Below are 23,550 nucleotides of genomic sequence, written 5' to 3' on the forward strand. Positions count from 1 at the left end.
AGTCAGCGGGAAAGAGAGTTGCCGACAAGCTTCTTCAACTTCATCAATACAGGAGCGCCAAGATCAGAGAGTATTCTGGTGCTCTGATACCATATTAAAATGGCAGCGGAAGATGCAAACAAACTGAAGCTACAGAACCACACAGAGAACACCAGAGACAACTAGATGTGCCACAAACAGATCTGCTGTAACTCAGCCCATAAACCAGGGCAGCAACTGAAATACAAAGTATCCTGAATAGGATGAGAAACAGGAGCTGCAGAAGGGGCTGCACTGAAGCAGAGGAAGGGGGCACAAGGAGGCTGCAGAAGGGGCTGAACTGAAGCAGAGGAAAGGGCACAAGGAGGCTGCAGCCTGAGAGCACGGAGGCTTGAGGAGCCTGAAGCGAGGAGGCAGGGGCCTGGGAGCGAGGAGGCTAGAGGAGCCTGAACCGAGGAGGCAGGAGCCTAGAAATGAGGAGGCTGAAGGAGGCTGGGGCGAAGAGGCAGGCACCTTGGAACGAGGGGACTGAAGAAGCCTGGAGCGAGGAGGCATGAGCCCGGAAAGAGGAGGGATCTGCTGAGGGAGCGTGGGCAGCCAACAGGGCAGCTGAGGGGGGCTCAGGTAGGGACGGCCAGGAGCAGGCTTGAAGACTGGAGCCTTGAGGAGCTGCTGGAGGGAGTAGATAAAATGAGGAAGGGGGGAGGGCCCTTATATAGGGAAGGCCAGGAGGGTCGGTCAGTTAGCCTAGACCGACCAGCCTAGTCGGTCAGCCAACTGGGCCGACCAGCTGGTCGGCCAGGACGTGGTCGGCCAGGGGCTGGTCGGCCAGCCTACCCCCTCTGGCCCCCCTGCTGCGTGGGAGCTGGTCGGCCAGTCTACCCTGGAGATGGCAGTCTCAACATTAATCACTTCAGCACTTATTTACAGCTCACAAAGCATATATCACAACCATTAACCATTGCATGATCACCATTTGGCATTTACCCATTTGTTCACAAACAAAACCACTGAAAAAGGGATGGAGGCTAGAATGCCCCTGCTCAATAGACATAGACAAGTGCACCCGATTGGCCCCAAACACCGTGGTGCCCCTTTCGATATTTCTTTATATTTCACAGTGAAATGATTACAAGTTGCATCTGGGAGACCTTCCCTGCAACTGAGCACGCAGCCCCAATTCACTAAGCCTTCGCAAGGCTTTCAAGCATAGAACACCATCACATAAGTGCACTTAACCCATAGGCTCAATCCAAAGGCATTCTCTTTTCCGAGTGCAATTCCATTGGCTGTCCAGATGCAATCACACAGCACCCCAGCTGCACTCTCTTTGAGTGGTTTCCAGATGGCATTCACAAAGCTTTTCAAAGCTCCAAAATAAAATCAGCAAAGTACCCAACCAAAGAATGACTCATGTAGCACTGCCTGGGCACCTGTGAGCCAAGAAAGAGGCGGCACACGAGGCCAACCAATAGCTTATGGCAAAAAGAAATTGCAATAGCAAAATCACAACTCACCAAGCCCTGAAAACTCGAACCAAGTCCTCAATCGCCAAGAGGACATAGTAGCCAATGCCCAATTGCATTCTCAGCCAAAGAGGAGTGCAATGTCATCCAACTATTATTCATGGGTGGTGTACCAACTGCATCACAGCTAATAGGTTGGTGACATAAATGCACAGTCATACATGATGGGACATGTTTTGGTTGCCAAGAATCTATGGCATATTGTTTCAGGTTCTGAGGCCAGGCCTACACGCACTGTTACCTGTGCTACACTTGCAGCCTTTGCTTCTTCAGGTGATGGTTCTACTGCTACAGACAGGGCTTCTGCACCTCCTGCTCTAGGTGCTTTGCCTCCTTCACATGAGCAATTCAATGGGATGGTCGTGATGCCAAAGCAAATGCCTTGATTGCTCTTTCAGTGAAACGGGTTATTATCCCTCATATCCGGTCTTGTAAGACAGCTAAGCAAGCATGGGATCAGCTTGCATCTTTGTATCAGGTGCGGAATGAGGCGAGGGTTGCCTATCTCCGCAGGCAATTGAAAGATTTAAAGCTTGATGAGGGTGGTAACATGGATGCCTATCTAAGGATTTGAAAGAGCAGTTGGCCAACATTGATGAGATTATGCCTGATTCTCAGCTGGTTTCTAAACCCTTGATGGGCTGCCTGATTCATATCAAGGCTTTGCTACTACATTGAGGTTGGTTGCAGGGGGTGATGCCAATCGTTTCTCATTTGACCAGCTTGTTGCTCTTCTTCTTCAGGAGGAGCAAAGTCATGTGAATCGCAATGCTACTATGGCTAGTGATCAAGCATTTGCTGCCCATCATAAACACAAAGGTAAAGGCAAGGTTTCAGCTGGAAAGCCCTCACATTCCCATGCTGATCATCCACATGGTGCCTCTTCTTGAGGGGATAACAAAAAGAAGAAGAGATGTAACTATTGCAGGAAACCTGGGCATGATATTTCTGAATGCAGGAAGCGCATAGCATCTGAAAAGAAAAAGAAAGAGTGTCGTCTTGCAGTATCTGGTTCTTCTAGTGCAGAAGATCGACATGAGTCCGCTAATTTCGCACAAGACCACCATTGGGCTTTCTTGGCTACATGTCAGTATAATCCTGATGTTCATGATGCTTGTATGGAAGTTTCAGATGTTCGTGATGCCTGGTTCTTTGATAGTGGTGCTAGCAAGCACATCACTTCTTGCAGGAAGTTATTCAGCTCATTGGAGCTTACATCTAAGGGGGGCAGTGTCACATGTATAATGCATCATATACCATGAAAGGTATTGGGCAAGTTGCTCTTACTTCTGTTTCTGGTACTCTAGAGCATGTGCTTTATGTTCCAGGCATTCGTAAGAACCTCATTTCTATTTCAGCCATTGCTACATGTGGCTTTCAAGTTATTTTTGATGGTGTGAGGTGTGCAGTGTATGATGTTACACATGCCTCTACCCTGGTTTTGACTGTCACATTGTCTAGCGATCTTTACAGACTTGATGCTTATGACAGATGTTTAGATGATGATGCTGCACTTGCCGATGCACATGCCTTTTCTATTGATTCTACCATGGCAGATACTCATTTGTGGCATAAGAGGTTTGGACACCTCGATTTTGGAGCCATGGTGAAGTTATATAAGGAAGATATGGTTGTGGATCCTCCCAAAATGCATATGCCTACCAAACATGTTTGTGAACCATGCTTACTTGGTAAGATGCACCGTGCTGCGTTTCCCAAGGATGGGAGAGTTGGTGCTTCACGCAAGCTTTATCTGGTTCATAGTGATGTTTGAGGACCCATGAGGGTTGCAACTCTTGGGAAATTCTACTATTTTGTTACTTTTATTGATGATTTCACCAGGTACACTTGGATTTTCCGCACGGGTGAGTGTTTTGTTAGTCGGGATGTTGTGTTTGATGAATCTTCCACTATGCCTTTGCTGGACTGTCAAAAACAGCCCGTTGTTGATGCCCCTTACATATTTGACAGCTTGATGCCTTTGTTTCCATCCGATGCTCGGGATGATGTTCCATATGAGGTTGTCCCTCCTCCATCTGTTGGTCATTTACAGCCCCATGTGCATGCATAAATTCAGCTTGATATGCCTATCATTGATCAGGATCATTTGCACTAGGCTCTTAACCAGGAAAGAGCAGAAATTTAGGAGCCTAAAAAGGTACCCTGTTGGCTCCTTGACACATTAAAAGACAGCAAACAAGACACTCCTCTGCCAGCCCGTACGAGAGCAGCTGTCCGGAAAGAGCATGCTAGTTTTGTTGCTTATGCTTTGGTTGCTACAGCATGCAATGAAGAGCCATTATGTCATCAAGATGCCTTTCAGAATGATTGTTGGATGAAGGCCATGCAAGCTGAATTGGATTCTATCCATTAGAATGACACTTGGGAGTTGTGTGATTTGCCTTATGGCAAGAATGCCATTGGAACTAAGTGGGTTTACAAGATCAAACGAAAAGCTGATGGTTCAGTGGACCGTTACAAAGCCCGTCTTGTTACTAAGGGCTATGCTTAGCAGCATGGCATCGACTTTGAGGAGACTTTTGCTCCCACTTCTAGGATCACTACCATTCGCATTGTTATTGCCTTTGCTGCCCACTTTCATTGGCAGATACATCAGGTTGATATTAAGACAGCTTTCCTTCTTGGGCATTTGCAGGAAGAGGTTTATGTTTCCCAACCTCTTGGCTTTGAGGTTGAAGGTTCTGAAAGCAAGGTATGCCGCTTGAAAAAGGCCCTCTATGGATTGAAGCAGGTACCTCTGGCTTGGTATTCGAGAATTCATTCTCATTTGCTCACACTTGGCTTTCAGAACAACCCTACAGAGGCTACCCTTTACATCCGCAAGCATAGGACAGATTTGCTGATTTTAGTCCTTTATGTGGATGTCATGGTTGTAACTGGGACACATGCTCAGCAAATTGCAGATTTAAAAGTTGATTTGCAGCAGACATTTGCTATGTCTGATCTTGGTCTTCTGCACTACTATATGGGCATTCAATTTGCTAGCAGTGAGGGGGGCATTTTAATGTCACAATCCAAGTACATTGGACAGCTTTTGCAGCGTTTTCAGTTTAAGGATTGCAAGCCAGTATCCACACCATTAGAAACTAGTTTTCACTTCTCTTCTAAGGATGGCAGCGGTACATGTGATGTCACTCTTTATATGCAGGCAGTTGGTTGTTTGATTTACCTATGCCATACGAGACCTGATCTACACTATGCTGTCTCACAGTTGAGCAGATATATGCACAGCCCATCTATGCACCATTGGCATTCCGTGAAGCGTGTTTTCAGATATCTTATAGGCGCTCAGCACGTGTGTCACATAGTGGCAACTGTTTTATGCTTGGTACTTCATGTGTTTCTTGGTTTAGCAAGAAGCAGAGTACATTTGCTACTTCTAGCTGTGACGCTGAGTTAGCTGTGACGCTGAGTACAGAGCGGCTTTTACAGCTACAGTGGAGTGTGTTTGGCTTCGGAAGCTACTTGCAGATCTTTGTGCATGTTAGACTGCTTCTACCATCATCTTCACTGATAGTCAGAGTGCTTTGGCTGTTGCACAGAATCCAGTTTTCCATGCTCGCACAAAGCACATTGAGGTTCACTATCACTATATCAGAGAGCAATTATCAATAGGCGATATTGAGTTGTCTTATGTTTCCACAGTGGAGTGTGTTTGGCTTTGGAAGCTACTTGCAGATCTTTGTGCATGTTAGACTGCTTCTACCATCATCTTCACTGATAGTCAGAGTGCTTTGGCTGTTGCACAGAATCCAGTTTTCCATGCTCGCACAAAGCACATTGAGGTTCACTATCACTATGTCAGAGAGCAATTATCAATAGGCGATACTGAGTTGTCTTATATTTCCACTGAAGACAACTTGGCAGATCTTTCAACCTAAGTTTGAGGCTTTTTGGCAAGCTTTAAACTTAGTACCTTTTGTAACTTGATCTGTTGTACTCTGTACAGTCATAGGTTGCTATATCCTACGGGACGAACATGTGCAACCATGACATTAGATATTTAGGTATCCTGAGCCATGTCCAGGATACTTCAGCCCATACCATGGAGGGGGTTTGTAGGCTATCTCATGGGCTATCCATAGATGCCACTTATACCTTGGTATGAGCCTTGTAGGCCTAGTTATAGTCAGTTAGGACTATTGGTACAGTTAGTTTATGTACCATCTAGGTCAGTTAGGACCTCGGTACGAGCCTTGTAGGCCTAGTTATAGTCAGTTAGGACTATTGGTATAGTTAGTTTATGTACCATCTAGGTCAGTTAGGACACTTAGTCCAGTTAGGACAGTTAGCCCTAGGGTTTTGTTATGTTGGCTCTCCCTTGAGCCTCCACACTTCAGTTTTGCAGCAATCTATTACATCATCTCGTTTTTCTCCATTCTGCTTCCATTTTTGAGCTTCCATTGCTTCCAACACCCAACACTCTACTTATGCTGTACAAAGAAATAAAAACTCTTCTTGAGTTTTTCGAACTTCTATTATGGAAACTAACGGTCCTTGAGGCAACTTCTTCACCTCGCAAGACATACATCACATCATTCATCTTGAACTTGATAAATGTGCTTTTTCCAATCTATGGTTGGATTCTTCCTAGAATGCCAAGCCTTACCCAAGGCTATATCTGCGTGAGCAAGCCTTGTTAATTCGAAATCAAGCTTCTCCGCATAGTCCTGAATTCGAAGTTCCAACTGGGTAACCCTTTGGTCCCATACTTAAGTTGAACTTCCATCTGTCATCTTGACTATATTTGCATAGTCAGATGGGCTAGTCTTTAATTTCAGCCTCTTTACAAGCTTGGAGTAATTACATTGTGTGTTGATGCTGAGTCAAACAACACAATGACATCATGATTGGCTACTTGCCCCTTCATCTTAATTAACTCCGTATCGCTAAAGGCGGTATACCCTATTGCTGCAGGCTTTGATAGGATATTATCAGGTATAGTGTTTACTGGCTTATCAACAGACACACATAACAAAACAGGTACTAACCTTTGGAAAGATCCCGCTAGCTGAATCTGCATCTGTTCTGCTTTGGGACTTCCCTCCATCTCCACGTCGCATCCTGGGATCACCATCTCAGCCATCCGATGATCCTTGTTTCGTGGACAATCTTTCCACTGACGAGGCTGAAGACATCCAAAACACAATCCTTCTCTCCTTGCTTTCTCTTTTTGCTCTGGGGCCAAAGAAGATTTTGATCAAGCCCGAGCTGCCATTGGTATTACTTTTCTTTTCACTCCAATGGTGGTACATGGTTTAGAAGAAGTCTCAACTGGCTTCGCCTGCTTGGCTTGGCCACTAGGCTATGAGACACTCCCTTTGCTAATCCATTTCCCAGTTTTCTTCGGGTACTCATACCAGTCCCAACGTACACAAACCCACTTGGCCTGTTTCCTTTGGCGTCCTCATAGTTCAAGGCTATGGCAATTTCTTCATCTAGCGTGTTTGCGTACTTAGCCCAAACTTCCATCTTAATCCGATCATTCATTCCGAAGATAGAATCTTTTACCTGCACCGACTGAGATAGAGGTTTATAAAACTTCATTACACTTTCTGTGAATTTATCAATGTATACAGCCATTGGTAAATTTATGTGACGAAGGTTTCTATACTGATCCCAAGCTCAGGTTGCTTCGTTAGGAGGTTTAAATTCTTTCTTGAACCCCTCTCAAGTAGTGGATGCCACTCCATCCCTTTGTTGTTTTATCCACCATCTATCTGCTGCCTCATTAAACATGTGGGTGGTCTCACTGATTTTCTTCATATCATTCCTGATTCCACAAATGATGAAAGCCTCGTCCCATTTGTGCAACCAAGTTTCTATGATATCGGAACCACGGTCAGACATCCAACCAGAATTTTTTTTTGGCCTATAATTTGCAATATTAGGCACCTTAGCCCTTCTAGGCTCGATCGTGTGAACGCTGGTTTCAGGCTCCATTGGAGCTTTACCTTTCTCCTCATGACATGGTCTAGTAGACATACTGTGAACCATTTTCCTAAACTCAGATTGCCCTACATGAGCCAGAATTTGCTGCAAGGCATCCTCTAATAATGCAATTCTACTCCCAACGTGTGCAGCAGGTTTGGAAACAATTGTTTCCCTAAATTTGGATGATGCAGAAAACAAGGCCGCTCCACAAAAGAGATGACAACGATTTCTTTTGACTCATAAGCCCCAAATTTGACAATCAAATTATACACTCTGATACCAAATGAAACGGACAAAACCTCGAACACCAATTTTCCTTTCAAATCACGGTCGTAGGCACACTCTTGTTCCACCCAGCCAACCTCTGGTAAAGGCAGCTTGAAAAATGATCACATACAAATTCACACCTGCAAGCTTTTCCAGAGCCCTCAACTCCCTAGACGAATCTGGATGCCACATGTCATAATATGGAAGCCCCTACTATGCACACTTTTACCCATCTCTTGGGATAAACATTAATTCCATTTGCCCCTTGGCAATTTACACATTTAGGTGCACCTAGGTCTTCGACCTTAGATTCGTCTAGTATGTGCCATGTCACCCTTACCAAGGACCTTGACATTGATTCCTTTAACCGTTACTTGAAAGTGCTTCAAATAAAATACAATATAAAAGTCAGCCCTCTAAAAGAAAATGTCTATCGACCCTTCCGAGGTCATGTTACCTCAACTTGAGCATAACATGGGGCTGCTGTTAAGTTTGAGACATTCAATGGGACACAGGACAGGTTGAAAGCCTTGACCTTTGCGCAACAATTTGATGCCGCCTATGCTGGTGGGAACTTCATGGAGTCATCAAGGTTAGGAAGGCAGCCACACTTCTCAAGAACAATGCACTTCAATGGTGGACTAATTAACTCTTGCAAGGTAGATTCGAGGGAGGTAGGAGTGGTAGAAGCAGCGGGGCAAGCGAAGAAGGGGAGGCGGGGAGGTCGAGGGAGTGCGGAGGGGGAGTAGAGGAGGCGGGCGGGGTGAGGCAACGGGGCAGCCAAGGGGGGCGCGGCAGGAGCTCATGGGGAGCTCAGCTCCATATTTTGATAGGTCTCGTTATCAGGCCTTCATCGAATTATCTTATGCGGGTGCAGAAGCCCTAACAACTAAAAATTTGTGTAGATTTTTGGACTTTAGAACAACAAAAAATCTAAATTTGTATGATGGATATATTCTAGTCCTACAAAGGTATATTTTTCTATCACCTTAGTGGACATGCAAATTCTTTGAATTTTCATCCAAGTGGTGATCAGCTGTTCAACTACTTCGAATTATCTTACGTGGGTATAGAAGCCCCAACAACTAAAAATTTGTGTAGATTATGCTCACAAAGAAGCTAATCCCAATTATGGACAATAGATTTTTATTAATTAGTATGAGTATTAAGCTACATGTATTTTTATTCCATAATCAAGTTGAATGATGAAATTGTATTTTGATCATGAAAACTATTATGCATTTCTTAAAGTTATAAAAACTATTCTGTCTAGACACCTTTGGAGGTCTACATTTGCATGTTTGCCTGGTACTATGATCTCAAAATCTGTAAATCTGTGAGATATTTCATTTTAGGATCTTTTATGTTGTGCCATATTAGATACTAATTTAAAAATTTCTATGTGGATTTTGCCAAAAGCTTGCTAGAAACTATGAGGTAGTCTAGATGTGATCACCATCTATTGCTTCGATGCATGATTCGCTTTGAAGGCTCCATCTATAGTCATGCAAAAGAGCAATAAAACGATAGAACCAGGTCTACTTAGCAATTTTTGAAAGGTATATGATTCTTCCTCTCTGCCACCCCGTTTTGGTGGGATGTGTGCGCAGTGGTCAATTGTCTCTTAATCCCTTCTTTCTTACAATAGGCGTCAAAACCCTCTAAAGTGAAATTTGCCCCTCGATTTGGAATGTTTTTACTCTCTTTCTTGGCTCCTCCTCAGCTCTGGCTTGAATTTATTGAATGCCTAAGATATCTTTGTTATACAAAATACCAATGTCATCTACTAAAATCATCAATGACAGTAAGGAGATATTCTGCTCTGAGAATGATGTGTAGACATCTCTATGTAGTCTTCTTTGGGAATGCCTCCCTATGTTGCTTGCCCTCCATGTAGGCCTGACAGACTTTTGATTTGCCTGCAATGTGTGGCATCCATCCACGAATCTAGCCCACTGCATCTCTAAGAGAGCCTCGTAGTTGATGTGCTCAAATCTCTCATGCCACAAATTTGTAATATTTAGCGAGCAAAGCCCTAATCTTGCAAGCCCATGTTCCTCCATTCCTCGTGCAACAATCTTTCATGTATCCTTTGACCAGATCAAGAGTTCTCCGTGATCGTTTGTGCCTTCATCTTGTTCTCTGTTATTTGACTACCAAAAAGTAGATTATTGTGTAGATCTTAAACATTTCTCTCTTGAGACTGTGGTTAATGGAATGCTCCCAATCATTTTGGCTGAGCATTTCCTATATCTCCAACAGTCGCCGATGACTCCGGATGTGTAGGCTACTGCACCTTGAATCAATTCTTGTGTTGGACATGTGACTTGAGATGCCGCATAGCAGCCGTCATTGTCTTCACTCAATTCATGAGCTGAGTAGTGCTCTATGACTAGAAAGAGCTCCTCTTCTGCAATGTTTGCTAAATCTAGCTTTGACTCTTTGTTGGGTTTTCTCCTCCTTCTTTTGATGCTTTCTGCTTTTTGCAGTCATTGCGTTACGGCCCGCCTTGTCACACGAGAGGGAACTGTTATGATGAAGCTCGTAGGGAGAGACCATTAGAACAAGCATGGCTAGCTGACTTGTGTCGACTTTGTGACTAATTGTAGCTAACTGGTCCCCATCTGTCCTCCTCAAAGTGAACCACGGATTATGGAGGGAAAGGATGGGTGATATGTTATTTGTCTCATAAAGATCCTTTAAGATCTTTTGGGCCTCTGCTGTTTTGGGGTATCACCGCACCTACTCTGTGTCCAATCTCACATTGCTATCGGATTTGGTGGTGTCACAACTTTTGTCATTGGATCCATCACATCCTTGGCTTCACCTCTGTTCCTTCACTATCTCCCATATGATCCTTGCAACCAAATGACCACGTAGCTTCACCTTCCAGATAGGATAGCTAGTCCTATCCAATTTTCTACTAGCACGCAAGAAGCCATTGCAAGCACCTGAGAATGACCTGATGAACTTTGAGCTGTGTACAACACAAACTGTTAACTGAAATTACAGCACCTTGCTGAATTGGAGTCTCCTTCTTGTTTGAGAAACGCCTTCCTTCAATTGTTGTCTTGTATATGATTTCTCTCTATTATGCCATATGCCCACACCCGAGGCACTATAGACATTCCATTCACATTCACATTAGCCATGGGTCGGTAATGCATTTGTTTTGTCTCAGACTCGAGTGGTTGGGTAGGCTGGTCATTTTCCTTCGGTACTTTTGTATTTGTGGGCCACTAACGGATGTAATCCATGTGCTGGGTTTTATCCTCAAATGCTAGAGCCTAGTCATACTATTTGACAAGAAAGAAAACGTTTTGCATACATTTTGGCAATCATACTTAATTTAAAATTTGAAAATTAAGCCAAAGCATTTACGAGCACACGTGCCATAGAAGCATTTGGAATCAGTCTGTGATTGCTTATGAAACCTTAGGACAGATGGATTATTCAGGTATAAGTAGAAACCTTCTAAATTCATTGGGAGATGTTATTCTCACAGTTACAAGAATCCTTTCCACTAAGGAGTTGCTTTTGGGCCACAAAATTTTGACTTACTCTTTAAAGTTTTCATGTCTATTAAAAGCCATAGAGAAAGGATTTTAAAAGTTTCTATTCAAATCAAAGTCTAGGAGTCTAAGTTCTCTTATCATGTTGGAAATTGACAATTTTGAGCTCAATTGCTACAAAAAATGACAAGTCGTAGTTTGCTGCTCTATTAGTTATAGTTCTGTCACTACAAAAGACAACGCATCCCTTTGTAAATTTAAGCACTTGAATAGTTTTGTCTTCACTTTTAAAATCTTTCTTATAGCAGTTAACTCTTAGCAAATACTAGTGCTATTTTTACTTTATCTTGAGACTATGCCATTTTTTAAAACACTCTTTTAGTTATGGAATCCAGGTCCACCTTATCTTTGTGGCATCTTGGAACTTTCATACCCTAGAAACCAATGTTTATTGTAGGGTGATGCAGATATCCAGACTCCAGAGTGGTGGAGGTATTTTATCCAGACTCCAGAGTGGTGGAGGTATTTTTTGAAGCCCTGTTACCAATGGTACATGAGCTTTGGAGAAACCTATTGAGGGAGAGCTGATATTTGAGTAAACTTAAGCTGGATTTTTAGGGGCTGGACGGAGCTCTTATAAGGCATAATGTTTTTTATTTCTCTTGGTGTGTAGACAAGACGTCTATGTTGATATTGCTTCTGATTTACAACTCTTGCCCTTGTTGGGCTAATTCTGTGAAACGCTGGATCTTTATGCATTTTGATTTTTTCTGATGCTTTTTCTTTGGGCCCTTGGAGTTAAGGTTTGTGCATCCAAGTTATATGTGTTGTATTCCTTTTGACGTAGCAAGACATGACCCTTAAACTAGCTAGGAATCGTCATCAGAGGCATACTTGTTCAAATGCTCAAGAGCAGAAGTTCCTGCAAGCTGATATACAAAGGAACTTGGGAACTAGTTATAATTGTAGAGGAGAGCAAGGTTACCAAGGGTGGCCAATGGAAGAAATTGTTATGCTTTTAGAGCAGGAACACTTGAGGATTAGTTCTACATCTCCAGGACATAATAGTAGCCAGCTAAGAGGATTGGAATAAACTGGTTGGAGGCAAGCTGCAGGTCAAAAAAAATAAGGAGCATGCATCTCATAAAAAATTGGCTGACACTTTACAGGCTCCTTACAGCAGGGCCAACTCTTAAGCAATCAATGAAACCAGGCTGTCCAGCTCTGAAAGAGCAGTGGCTTCCAACTGCTATCAAAGAAGACAGCTCATTGGTGTCTAGTCAGCCAGTTCACAATGACAGGGCAGTGAGCTAGCACCGTGCCAGACAAGTGGTAGTCTGTCCAAGTACCCCCCTTTGACTTACAATAGTCATACAGTTTCAAAGGTGCACCTATGCCAGCTATTGAAAGACAGCAATAATGAGCACCATTGGTTGTGCAGGACCTTAGAGGAGGTGGGAGTCAATAGAGAGGCAAAATTGACATGAGAGTAACAGTGCCCTCTGCTTGGTTTCATCACAGCATTCTGATTTTGATCGCTGCATGTATGTTCGGAGTATGGCATTCTGGCAGCCCTGAATATAATCAGTTCTATCCTTTTCTCCAAGTTTTCTAAAGTGGCATGTGAATTGCCACCCAGGGAAGGTTGGAGGATCCTGGATCTTTCCAGTTGTTATATAGGGGCATATCTATGGGACTAAGCTTACAAACCATTGAAACTGAATCATCAGATTCCAAGTAACATCTTAAGGGTCAATATTATTATTCCTTCTGACAATTTATCTCAAAATAAGCAGTCAAGTTTGTTCTATTGTACTGAGGAAATAGATTTATCCCGTGTAGGTTATGATGTTAGTAATAAAAATCCACTAGCTAAAGAGCTCTCATGAGACATAATCCAGGGGATTATAGCCAACCCAGGATGACCGTTGGGATTGACGAGAGGAAAATGACAATGAGTAGGTGCCTTTGCATTGCCTTCTCCTTGCCAAAATCTCTGTCCACCATGGTCAATGGACTCCAATGAGCCAGTCCATGCTTAAGAAAAATAAGCTCATGGCCTTTGTGCAGCTTCCTTGATCGATTGCTTCAATGTTTTAGAGGTCGAAGACATTCTTAGCAGCTTCAATGAGACTGATCACTCTCTCCTTGTCAAAGGACACACTATTGTTGTCTGCAAGGATTTTATCAAGCAAGTTTTTCTACTGCCATCTTCATCAGATTCCACTCCATTCCATGATGCCAATCACTGCGACACTTACTTCTAGGGACATTACTATGCACCCCCCCCTGGACGAGTCAGTCTGCCGACCGACTTGCTTCTTATTGGATTACATCCAGCTTGACGAAGAGCATGGGCAATGTGCCCAAGAACATAGTTGCCAAGGCTGTTGCCACATATAGAATCTACATGAAGTGGACTAGAGGGAAAATTTCGACACAAATTTCATCAACCAACTCTAGGCTTGTGCATGGGGCAAAGCGCACTACAAGCCTGGTGCCCGCCTGTGCATCCCTAAGCACAGACTTTTCTTGGCCCAGGTCCTGTGGCAAGAGATACCCGATGCATCAGCATCGTCCCAACCTCGGGCAGCTACCACTACAGGGAAAGAACTAGTCTCATCATCCAATGTGGAAGGAGAATAGGGTCCGGCCATGAAGCAGCAGGAGTCTAGCCGGGCTCTACACAAGAGCAGCCATCGGTGGCACTGATGAAGAGGCAGAGTCTGATGAACCCAAGGAGGCACCCCAAAACAAGGATCCCTAGTCTCATGAGCCGGTGGGTAGCAGCTCTAAGGCAGAGACTGTGGATCAAGCAATTGGACAGGTAGGAAGAGCAACAGGGTGGGTCCGTGCAAGCTGCTGGACAGGGTGTGTCCCAAAATTCAAGGCCATCACAAGCATCCGATGTGATCCAAACAACTGCCTCCAGGTTGCCCAAAGGTTGCAGCCCGCTCTCTACCTCAACATACAGAGCAGAAAACTTTCCAAAACATAGTATTGACATTCCTGCTTATTATGGACGAGAATCAGAGATGCAGACACTCGCTTCAAAGGAGGGACTGAGAATCTGCGAGGTTCACATTCCAAAAATATTATCGATTATATCATCTAGTTGGCAGCTGTTTCAATCTCCTTCAAAAAATAATATATATACCTCACAAGACTAGACTATAAGACTATATCCCAATCTTACAAATTACCATTGAGCAGCAACCACCTGAACAACAAGGTCCTTCTGGAGCTTCTCGAGCTCCGAGGGTAAATTCCAAGACACAACCCTGAAGTGTAGTCTTTGATAAATTGAGGTCAGCGTAATGTGCTTGGAGATGTTGCTCTCTCTGCTTGGCCTTCATAGCAACGCCTATGAAGGTATCCAGTGTGATGCAATGTAGCCCAGTGTCCATACCATCAGAGCACCTTCTTGGCTAAGGGTGGTCCATGTCTCCTGTATCTGTGAGCAGCTTTGGGTTTCCTCGTTGAAATAGAATAGGCTGTCAATGTGGATGACTCTAGGTCTCTGGGCTACAGCAAGGATGACTCAAACTTAGGTAGCTTGAACTGTGCTGATCTACAGTAGGTCCAATCCGTGTTGGGCATCCTTTAGTGCTTTGATTATCGTTGTTTGGCTTAGTATGCTTCTCTGATTATTAAGGCAGAAAGAGAACTAGTAGATATAGCCTCCTCTTGAACAACTCCTTGATAGGTAGAGTAATATTTTGTAGCTAGTTGCATTGTCACCGTTGGCAAAGATGAGCCCTCATGGATCAGAATTTAGAGTTGCCTTTCATAAATAACTTATTCTGAGTAATTTCTCCTGAAATATGTGAATAGCCGGGCAGCATGGCCTTTGAAGTCTGTTTTAGTCTTTATTTTGCAGCACATTGAAGGATACGAAAAATGCAAGCTACCCCTATAAACAAAACATTTTGAATGTCTCTCTTTCATTTTTTGTCAAATCTTAGTATTCTATTTCAAACTGGTATTATCACTGCAAAGTTTGCTTGACTAGTGAAATTTTGCGGCTGTGCTTTATCATCCTTGATGCAGTTTTATAAAGCTCAGTTTCAGAAAACAGAAAAAGTACCAATGTTATTTTTTTTTCTTAATCTGTTTCAGATGGATTATCTGCAGCCCCAAACATTTTAAACAATCAAGTTATGCGAATGGCAGTCTTATTGCAGGTTTTACCCCTCAAACTTTGATCATCAAGCTTTTAGCTAGGAATATTTTATATTTGAATTCAAGTCTTATAGCCCTTTTGGAACGGGTAATTAATTTGCAAGAACCAAGAGAAATAGTGAATATATGGTGTCTTCTCAATATTTTAAGCCTAGAAAAACTTGTGACGGGTGCATGTCTGTGGACACAGTGATCTAAACGGTTTGCCTGGGACATCAAGCATGTCTAAACTGCGCCTTGCTTATTCATGAATAAGATCACAATTGGTCTGAGATTTTATATTTTTAAGAATCATCAGGACATGGGTGTTTTTTTCTCTACTTTGTACATTGGCTTGCGCATAAAAACTACAAGAGCAGCATCTAATGGGAATTTTTGCTTGGATAAGTAGTGGAATCATCAAGTTCACTGGTACTTTTGTGGGTAGGGCGGACAATCCTTTCAATTTACAGCCAAATGTTCTTGCAAAAAAAAGAGCTCCCCTCAAGCTAAAGCAAATGAAGATGGTTCGAGTACTCCTGGAAGCTTGGCTCTGAAGGATTTTCAGGAAAGGATGTCACACGTGTGGGGCCTTTCTCCTGAAGCTGTTAGGATTTTCCCATGGGATAAGGCCTGTACTCGATTTATCCAGCGTGTCCTAGACCTTTCTTGGAAAGCTGCCAAGTGGCTTGCGATTCCAGTTCTGGTTTTGTCAAGTTTGGGTGAAATCGTTTATACTTTATCAGTGAAAAAGGATCTCTTTATCCCGCTTGGCATCTTCGCAGGAATTCTGGTTGCAAGAACTATCGGGAAAACTGCTCTTGAAGTTTTAAAAGAGAATCAGGTATTCATTTTGAAAATTGATGCCATGGTGTTGCATAGAACACTTTCTCCCCCTCCCGTTGCACCTTTCTTTGTATTGTGTTTCTAATGATTTCTTTTGATTGTTGAATGACAGGATGCAAAAGTGCCTTGGCCTCTGGTTGTGATGGGAATATTTTTGACATTGTTGAAGGTCCCAGGTCCTTATTACCCAATTTGGGCTGCTGCTTTCTTACCCCATGTTGCCAATGCAGGCTTGGTCCAAACAATCCTATTTTTCAGAGAGTGGCAACACTCGTCGGTGTGATACGTAAGGCCTTTGTGACCATTTTTCTGTTTTGAAAGCTGATTGTCACGCACAGTTTTCATGTGGGCCTTGATACAGCTGTTTGAGTGGAGGTGCTTTAGTAAAAATAAATGATTGCGGTTAAGACTCAAATCATCAAATGGTACAAATTGCTATTAATGGTTGCAATTCAAGGTGGTGTATTCGTCGGTGTGATACTTAAGGCCTTTGTGACCATTTTTGTGTGTTGAAAGCTGATTGTCATGCGCAGTTTTCATGTGGGCCTTGATACAGCTGTTTGAGTGGAGGTGCTTTAGTAAAAATAAATGATTGCGGTTAAGACTCAAATCATCAAATGGTACAAATTGCTATTAATGGTTGCCATTCAAGGTGGTGTATTCCCGAGCAGCAATGTGAGTTTATGTTTTGCTGATCTTGTAACTCTGGGCTTCATGAGTGAAATTCGAACTGCACATCATTACATGACCACTTTTGAATTATTTGAGTTGCGTCTTGCTTACAAGCATTGATAATCTTCTGATGCACATGCAAGCTGATAAAGTGGGAGGGGTTTTGACATCCAAGGTAGCTCATAAGCATCAATGTGCTCATGGAGGATCATTACTCCTGCATGCTTACAAGCTTTCAAGGATGCGCTGTTAACTTTTGTGTAATGCTGAAACAGTAAGGCAATTAATAGCTTGTTTGTTATGAATGGGTGCCACAAACTAGTAATGAAGTTCACAAAATGATGTGCTGTGATTTATATATTTTGAAGGTTTTAAATGTTGAACATATACCGTTGTAAGACTAGAATAAGTCCAATCATACAAATTTAGAATTTTTGTTGTTCTAAAGATTAAAAATCTAAGATTAGCCGTTGGGGCTTCTGCACCCGCGTAAGAAAAAACGATGTAGTTGAATAGCTGATCACCACTTGGACGAAAATTCAAAGAATTTGCATGTCCGCTAAGGTGATAGAAAATATACCTTTCTAAGATTAGAATAAGTCCAATCATACAAATTTAGAATTTTTGTTGTTCTAAAGATAAAAAATCTAAGATTAGCTGTTGGGGCTTCTGCACCCGTGTAAGATAAAACGATGTAGTTGATGCTGATCACCACTTGGACGAAAATTCAAAGAATTTGCATGTCCGCGAAGGTAATAGAAAAATATACCTTTGTAAGACTAGAATAAGTCCAATCATACAAATTTAGAATTTTTGTTGTTCTAAAGATCAAAAATCTAAGATTAGCTGTTGGGGCTTTTGCACTCGCGTAAGATAAAACGATGTAGTTGAACAGTTGATCATCACTTGGACGAAAATTCAAAGAATTTGCATGTCCGCTAAGGTGATAGAAAAATATACCTTTGTAAGACTAGAATAAGTCCAATCATACAAATTTAGAATTTTTGTTGTTCTAAAGATAAAAAATCTAAGATTAGCTGTTGGGGCTTCTGCACCCGTGTAAGATAAAACGATGTAGTTGAACAGTTGATCACCACTTGGACGCAAATTCAAAGAATTTGCATGTCCGCTAAGGTTTAAATGTTGAACATAATCTAAATTAAGGTTGGCAATATGCTTCATGCTCTAGACAAGATCAATAAATGAACAAGCATCCAAGTAAAAAACAGAGGCAGTTAAGGCAAGCAAATATTTTCTAAATTACATTAAATACCATGTTAGAAGTGTGTAAATCTTTGTCATGCAAAAAGGTATGAAACATATGAAGAGTGTAAATTCTTAAAGGAGATGGTACAAGCATAGACATGAAGAAAGCCAAAATGTTGAGGAGTGACAATGGGAGTCAATGTCTCTCACAAGATTTTGTGGACTTTTTCTAAGCGAAAGGGAATCATGAGGTGGTTTATTGCTATGGAAGCAAGGATGTTGCAGAAAAGAAAAACAAAGAACTGAATGAATGTTGTAGACATATAATTTGACAAAGCAACATTGGTGGCAATAGTTGTGTATGTGATAAATCACTCCTTGACATAAGCATTGAAGGGTACGACACCAAAAGAGGTACGTGCAAAATTCAAAGTCATGGCAAGATACCTCAAATTATGTCTTTCAATAACATAGGCTCACATTCCCAAGTGTAAAGGGAAAAGTTTGCCTCAAAAAGTATTTCAATGAAACTAAGACATGCAGTTCATTTCCTTGGGAGAATGTGAGGAAAGAAACTACTATATTTGTTGTGTGTGAATTTTGCCTAAGCAAAACATAGTGCAAGCGTAATGAAGAAAGACCATAGAGCTATTCTACTTGGCTTCAGACAAGTAGCTGCAAAGAAGGTAGCAAAAAAACTCTTTCTACATGTGGCAAGGCAAGTAGTTTAAATCAATAAGGCTAGATTCCAAACCATTTCCTTGCAGGGCAAAAAACGTGACTTCCATTAAGTATAACCAAGATTATAATGAATACGATGAACTCCTATGAAACCTTATAATCAATGCTGAAACCAGTTTGAAATATGGATCTACCAAGACAATCTTGCATGACAAAGAAATCCTATAAGGATTTGGGACAACAACTGAGTTAGTGAGACAAGCTCGAACCCAAGTGCATGCCCCAAGAAGGGGCCCGAGCAAAGAGTGCGTGGAAAAAACAATCCATGATCCCACTCCCTTATGAATGTTGCTCTGGAAAACTTAGCCGTCCTCGGATCCTGGCCTAGGTAGCCATAAGGGTATGAATGATGTTATACCAAACGATGCAAAGGGACTAGGGAATGTGCCCTTTATCGCCTCTGTAATTTGGCTTTACAAACCTAAAGCATATTCCAAAAAAGTAATCCTATAAAACCCAAAACCCCCTTATGATGATAGGATTTGCTCTTGTTGCCAATGAGTTTCTCAACGTACATGCTTGTTGCTGTCCATTTGTTGCTTTCACCCCTTGGGATATTCGAGATGGTGGGGTCTTCATCACTCTTGGTGTTAGATCGACCAATTTATTGATTGGGTAAGGCTCGAACTCCAATACTTAACTGTTAAAAACTGAGAACTTGGCACAAAGGGCTAGACTGGAGGAAGCCTGGGCTTGTCAATGGTGTCTGTTAGGCTAACCTGAAGCAACGACGGTGATCACATTGGTAAGGATATCTGCATGAATCATTGAAAGGGTCCACGTGGAGTGCTTGCCATGGTAGCTTCACAACTTAGTCCTAACCTTGTTGTAGGTTTTCGAGTTCTAGACCTCCTGGGGCCCCTTCTTAGAGCATGAGCTCAGGCTCGACCTTGGCTCACTAATTTGCCTTACGTGATTTCTTTGTCGAGGCTTTGTCTCCTTCCATGTTGCACATGACTTGTCTCAACTCAATTGTGAGAGGAGACAATTCGTCTTCTAGGCAGGCAAGTTCTGTACATTTAACTGCACTAGTAGGGAACCCACAGGGGCATTATTCTGGTTCTCCTTAAGGTGAGATCCTTCAAGCTGCAGAAGCGCAGGAAGTATTTCTGGCAGTTCTTCCACATGAACAGCCTCTGATGGTGCTGGAAAATCAAAATCAGTCTAAGACCCATCACATGAGGCTGAATCAGAGCCTGAAAAATACCTTACATCTTCACTAAAATGCAAGCTTTCAACACTTCTGTTAGAATGCATCAATTTCAGGCATGGATGTCTCTGTTCGCACTGGTCTATGATATCTTTCTCTGTAAAGAGTCTGATCATTGTCATTGTATTCCAATGGTGAAGAATCTGGTCCTATTGGTCCCGTCTAATTGGCATACTTTCTAACTTGGTACGTGTTCTTTCAATCGGTGAAGAATCCAGTCCGATAGGATCACTCTCTCTCCTGGTGAATGTATTGTCCTTTCCAATACATTCCCTTTCCTGCTGCCGACGTTCGATCTGGTGGTCTTTAACTACACTTTCTGTTTCTAGCTTGAGCCCTCCCTCCATAGTTCGTTGATTAGTTCCTGCATACCTGCCGTTTCCATTAGATGGTTCTCTATTGATCTGCCCGTAGAATCATCTGGGCTTGCTTTAGCTAAAAGAAAGTGCAGCGACACTTTAACGCTATACGGCTAAGTTTAACGCTACTGGCTAAGTCGTTGGAAGCATAGAACATAACAGATCGGAAAACGCAATTACATGCACCAGGTTAATCAATAGCCTAGACCGATCAAGACTCCCAATGTCCACGCACCAAAAATACCGGCTCACCACCCTATCATCACGCGATTGAAACGAGGAGACAGCACTAGTGGATAAGGCACCATCGCACCACATCATGTGCATCCTTGAAGCGATCGGCACTATGATCTAGCTGGTATCGACGCAAAGCATGCTTCATGCAAGCACCTGCACCATTGTGATCTCCCTTACCGTGCCCTGTCTGGAAGTAGCTCCATGTGATCGGAATGCTTGTCTCACGGTGCCATCTGCAGAACCAATAAAATTGTCTAGCAGATTTGAACTGACCACCATAGCCGTCTGACGAAATCCAGTGATGTTGCCATCTGACAAGTGGGCACTCGGAAATAACGCTTGCAGGCTTTGTCAGAAGGGCAGTGCATTTTGAGTAGGATTGAACCCGAGTAGGATTGAATGTCCTGGACATCTTCATAATTTCACAGCGCAGGGAAAAAGGGTAATCAAAGTCGAAGGGGGAGTATGCAATGGAGCAATCTGTCACCCGAGTATTGACAACCACAACAATCCCTCCAATGTTCACCAACAATGCTTCGATTATTACCTCATGAAAATGAATCACGCTCACGCAGATCAATTCCCGCAGAAGAAATCCTACACTATCCTGAGCAACGCCTTTGCTTCTTTGCTGCTGCCCATCGGTCACCTTGCGTCAGTTGTGTGTGCTTGCCTTGTAGTCGTGGGCTTGCGGATAACCAAGACGAGATCGGAGGAACGAGTTGCTGTTGACACGTGGCAATATTTGGTAAGCTCCTCTCCTCCAAACTCCAACGTGTCAAAAAACCATCTTTTTTAGTACTGCCCAGCAAGGCAGCAGTCTAGGGAGAGTTTTGCAAAAAAGAGTCTCCTCCAAATAGGGATAGGCCCCCCAAGAGAGAAAAAACTACCTATTAATTAATAAGTCGATATTAATATGCAGGGGGGAGCGGGACAAAAATTAACGTCGATTAACATAAGGTGGGGTGGCACGATTAATTAGAAGTCTCCAAACGTCAGTGATTAATCAAAAATCTCCAGAAGCCGAGGGATCTAGATGGGTGAGCGAGGCGTTGAGCGAGGGGGGGGGAGGTAGGTAGAGGGAGGAAGGGGAGGGAGAGGGAGAGGAGAGGAAGGAAGGGGAGGGAGAGGGAAAAGGAGAGGGAGCGGGAGCGGGAGAGAAGAGGGAGGAAGGAGCTTCAAGCATTGAGCTAAGCTCTACCATGCTCAACGCCATAGCTTGTCTCCTACTCCTGCTCAAGCTCGAGCTCAAGCTCCTCCACTGCCATCGCCATCGCCATCTCCTCAACTTGCTCAAATGTGATTCCTTTGGTCAAGATTTGATATGACATGATATGTAAGGTAGGCAAGATGTGGTGCACCATAGCTGAAACAGAAGATACTGGAGCCCAGTGAGGAGTATGTGACAATAAGGATTGTGGGAGATGGGCTCTCCGAAAGAGAGGGAGAGAGAGGTGGCGATGGAGGGGGAAGCGAGCGAGGAAGAGTGGAGGAGACGATGACAGAGGAAGCGAGTGAGCGACGGAAGGAGTCCATTTCCCATTCTTCAGGCATAGGAAGTGAAAAACACGTAATTTCAGCGTTGTTTTTCCCATACAGGATACACTCAGTCTCAGGATGGACATGACGCGGAATAGGGTTTATAGTCGAGACGAGGTAATTTACAGGCCTTACATGGATGGCACAATGTTCAGATTTTGGCTTCATGGACAAGCCTTTGATCTGAACATACAGACGAAGAGCTGTAGACAGATACGGGTCATTCAAGGATATTTTGAAGTTCGGATAGACAACGGTATACACAGGTTCTTTGTTTAGACTGCCATGCACTAAACCTATACGGGCACCCTTGAGGTTCCAGTGACGAGTATCTACCAAACTGGCCATACACGTAGCATTTATACCAAGATGAAAGAGTGGCTCTATTGCAAGTACAAAACAACCATAATGGATATACTGGTAACCTGAATGTACAAAAGAGTCGATTTCTTGAGGAGTGAAGAGGGGAAGGTAAACTCCGGAAGATCCTTCATCAGCAACGTTGATATACACCTCATAAATCTTAACATGCTTGAGAGCCTTGAATTGGAAAGCTAAAAACTTATAAACCTCCTTGGGATCAATCAGAGGCAAATTCCAAGCAGCCTTACTTTCAGTAATTTTAGTGGAAGCAGAGGAGGAGCGAGGAGCAGAGATACGGGCGGAAAGGGAACAGATTATGCTGGCCATGATAGTTAGGACCTTGGGAAGTTATGCTGCAATTTCTCACGCAGGTAGGCTCAACCACAACACGGCTCCTACTGGCCTTCAACGGGGAGCACAAGTAGCGCCTCTTAAAACTTACACACAAACTTGACAAGGCTCTGATACCAAAAGGAGACAGGGACAATCCGAGCAGCGGAAGAGTGAAGAGAACGTAGATGAGAACAAGATGAGAGACAGGGACAATTCAAGCAGCAGAAGAGTAAAGAGAACGTAGACGAGAACAAGATAGTGTTTAGACAGAGTAGGAACGGGAATCGAGAACGATGCCGAGGGAAAGGGAGAACACAAAATCTGGCGAAGAGGTGTGGATGAAGCAAACGTAAACGGGGAAGTCGGTAGGAGGAGAAGTGCATAACAAAGGGGAAGACCAGTCGGGAGCGAAGAACAAGACGTAAGAGATCGTGAACGGAGGAAACGAGAGAGGTATGCGGAAGACAAAGGAAGACGGAAAGAACAAAAGGAAACTGAAGGCAAGGATGCTTTGAAGTGCGAAAGTATATTGCTCAAAGCTGGAGGATGCAAGAGCTCGAAGGCAGACTCTGCCTGAGAATGAGCCAAAGAAGCTCTTATATAGGAAGAAGTGAATGGCTTCTGAGTAGCTATCAATATCACCT

At 43.1% G+C, this 23,550-nt stretch overlaps 1 protein-coding gene across 1 annotated transcript in view; it reads left to right on the forward strand.

Annotated features, from left to right (window-relative positions):
* LOC147898879 (uncharacterized) overlaps positions 1 to 17,154 on the forward strand; it is a 41,291-nt gene extending 24,137 nt beyond the window's left edge. Inside the window, exons 2-4 of the mRNA XM_087379375.1 lie at positions 15,359 to 15,423; positions 15,849 to 16,244; positions 16,359 to 17,154. Of these exons, the coding sequence (XP_087235501.1) occupies positions 15,359 to 15,423; positions 15,849 to 16,244; positions 16,359 to 16,529 (632 nt within the window). The 3' untranslated portion in view covers positions 16,530 to 17,154. The remainder of the gene's footprint in view (positions 1 to 15,358; positions 15,424 to 15,848; positions 16,245 to 16,358) is intronic.
* Positions 17,155 to 23,550: the final 6,396 nt, after the last annotated feature.

Source organism: Dipteris shenzhenensis, chromosome 9 (genome assembly GCF_047967505.1).
Source record: "Dipteris shenzhenensis isolate YYH24624 ecotype China chromosome 9, Dip_SZ_1.0, whole genome shotgun sequence".
NCBI lineage: Eukaryota > Viridiplantae > Streptophyta > Polypodiopsida > Gleicheniales > Dipteridaceae > Dipteris > Dipteris shenzhenensis.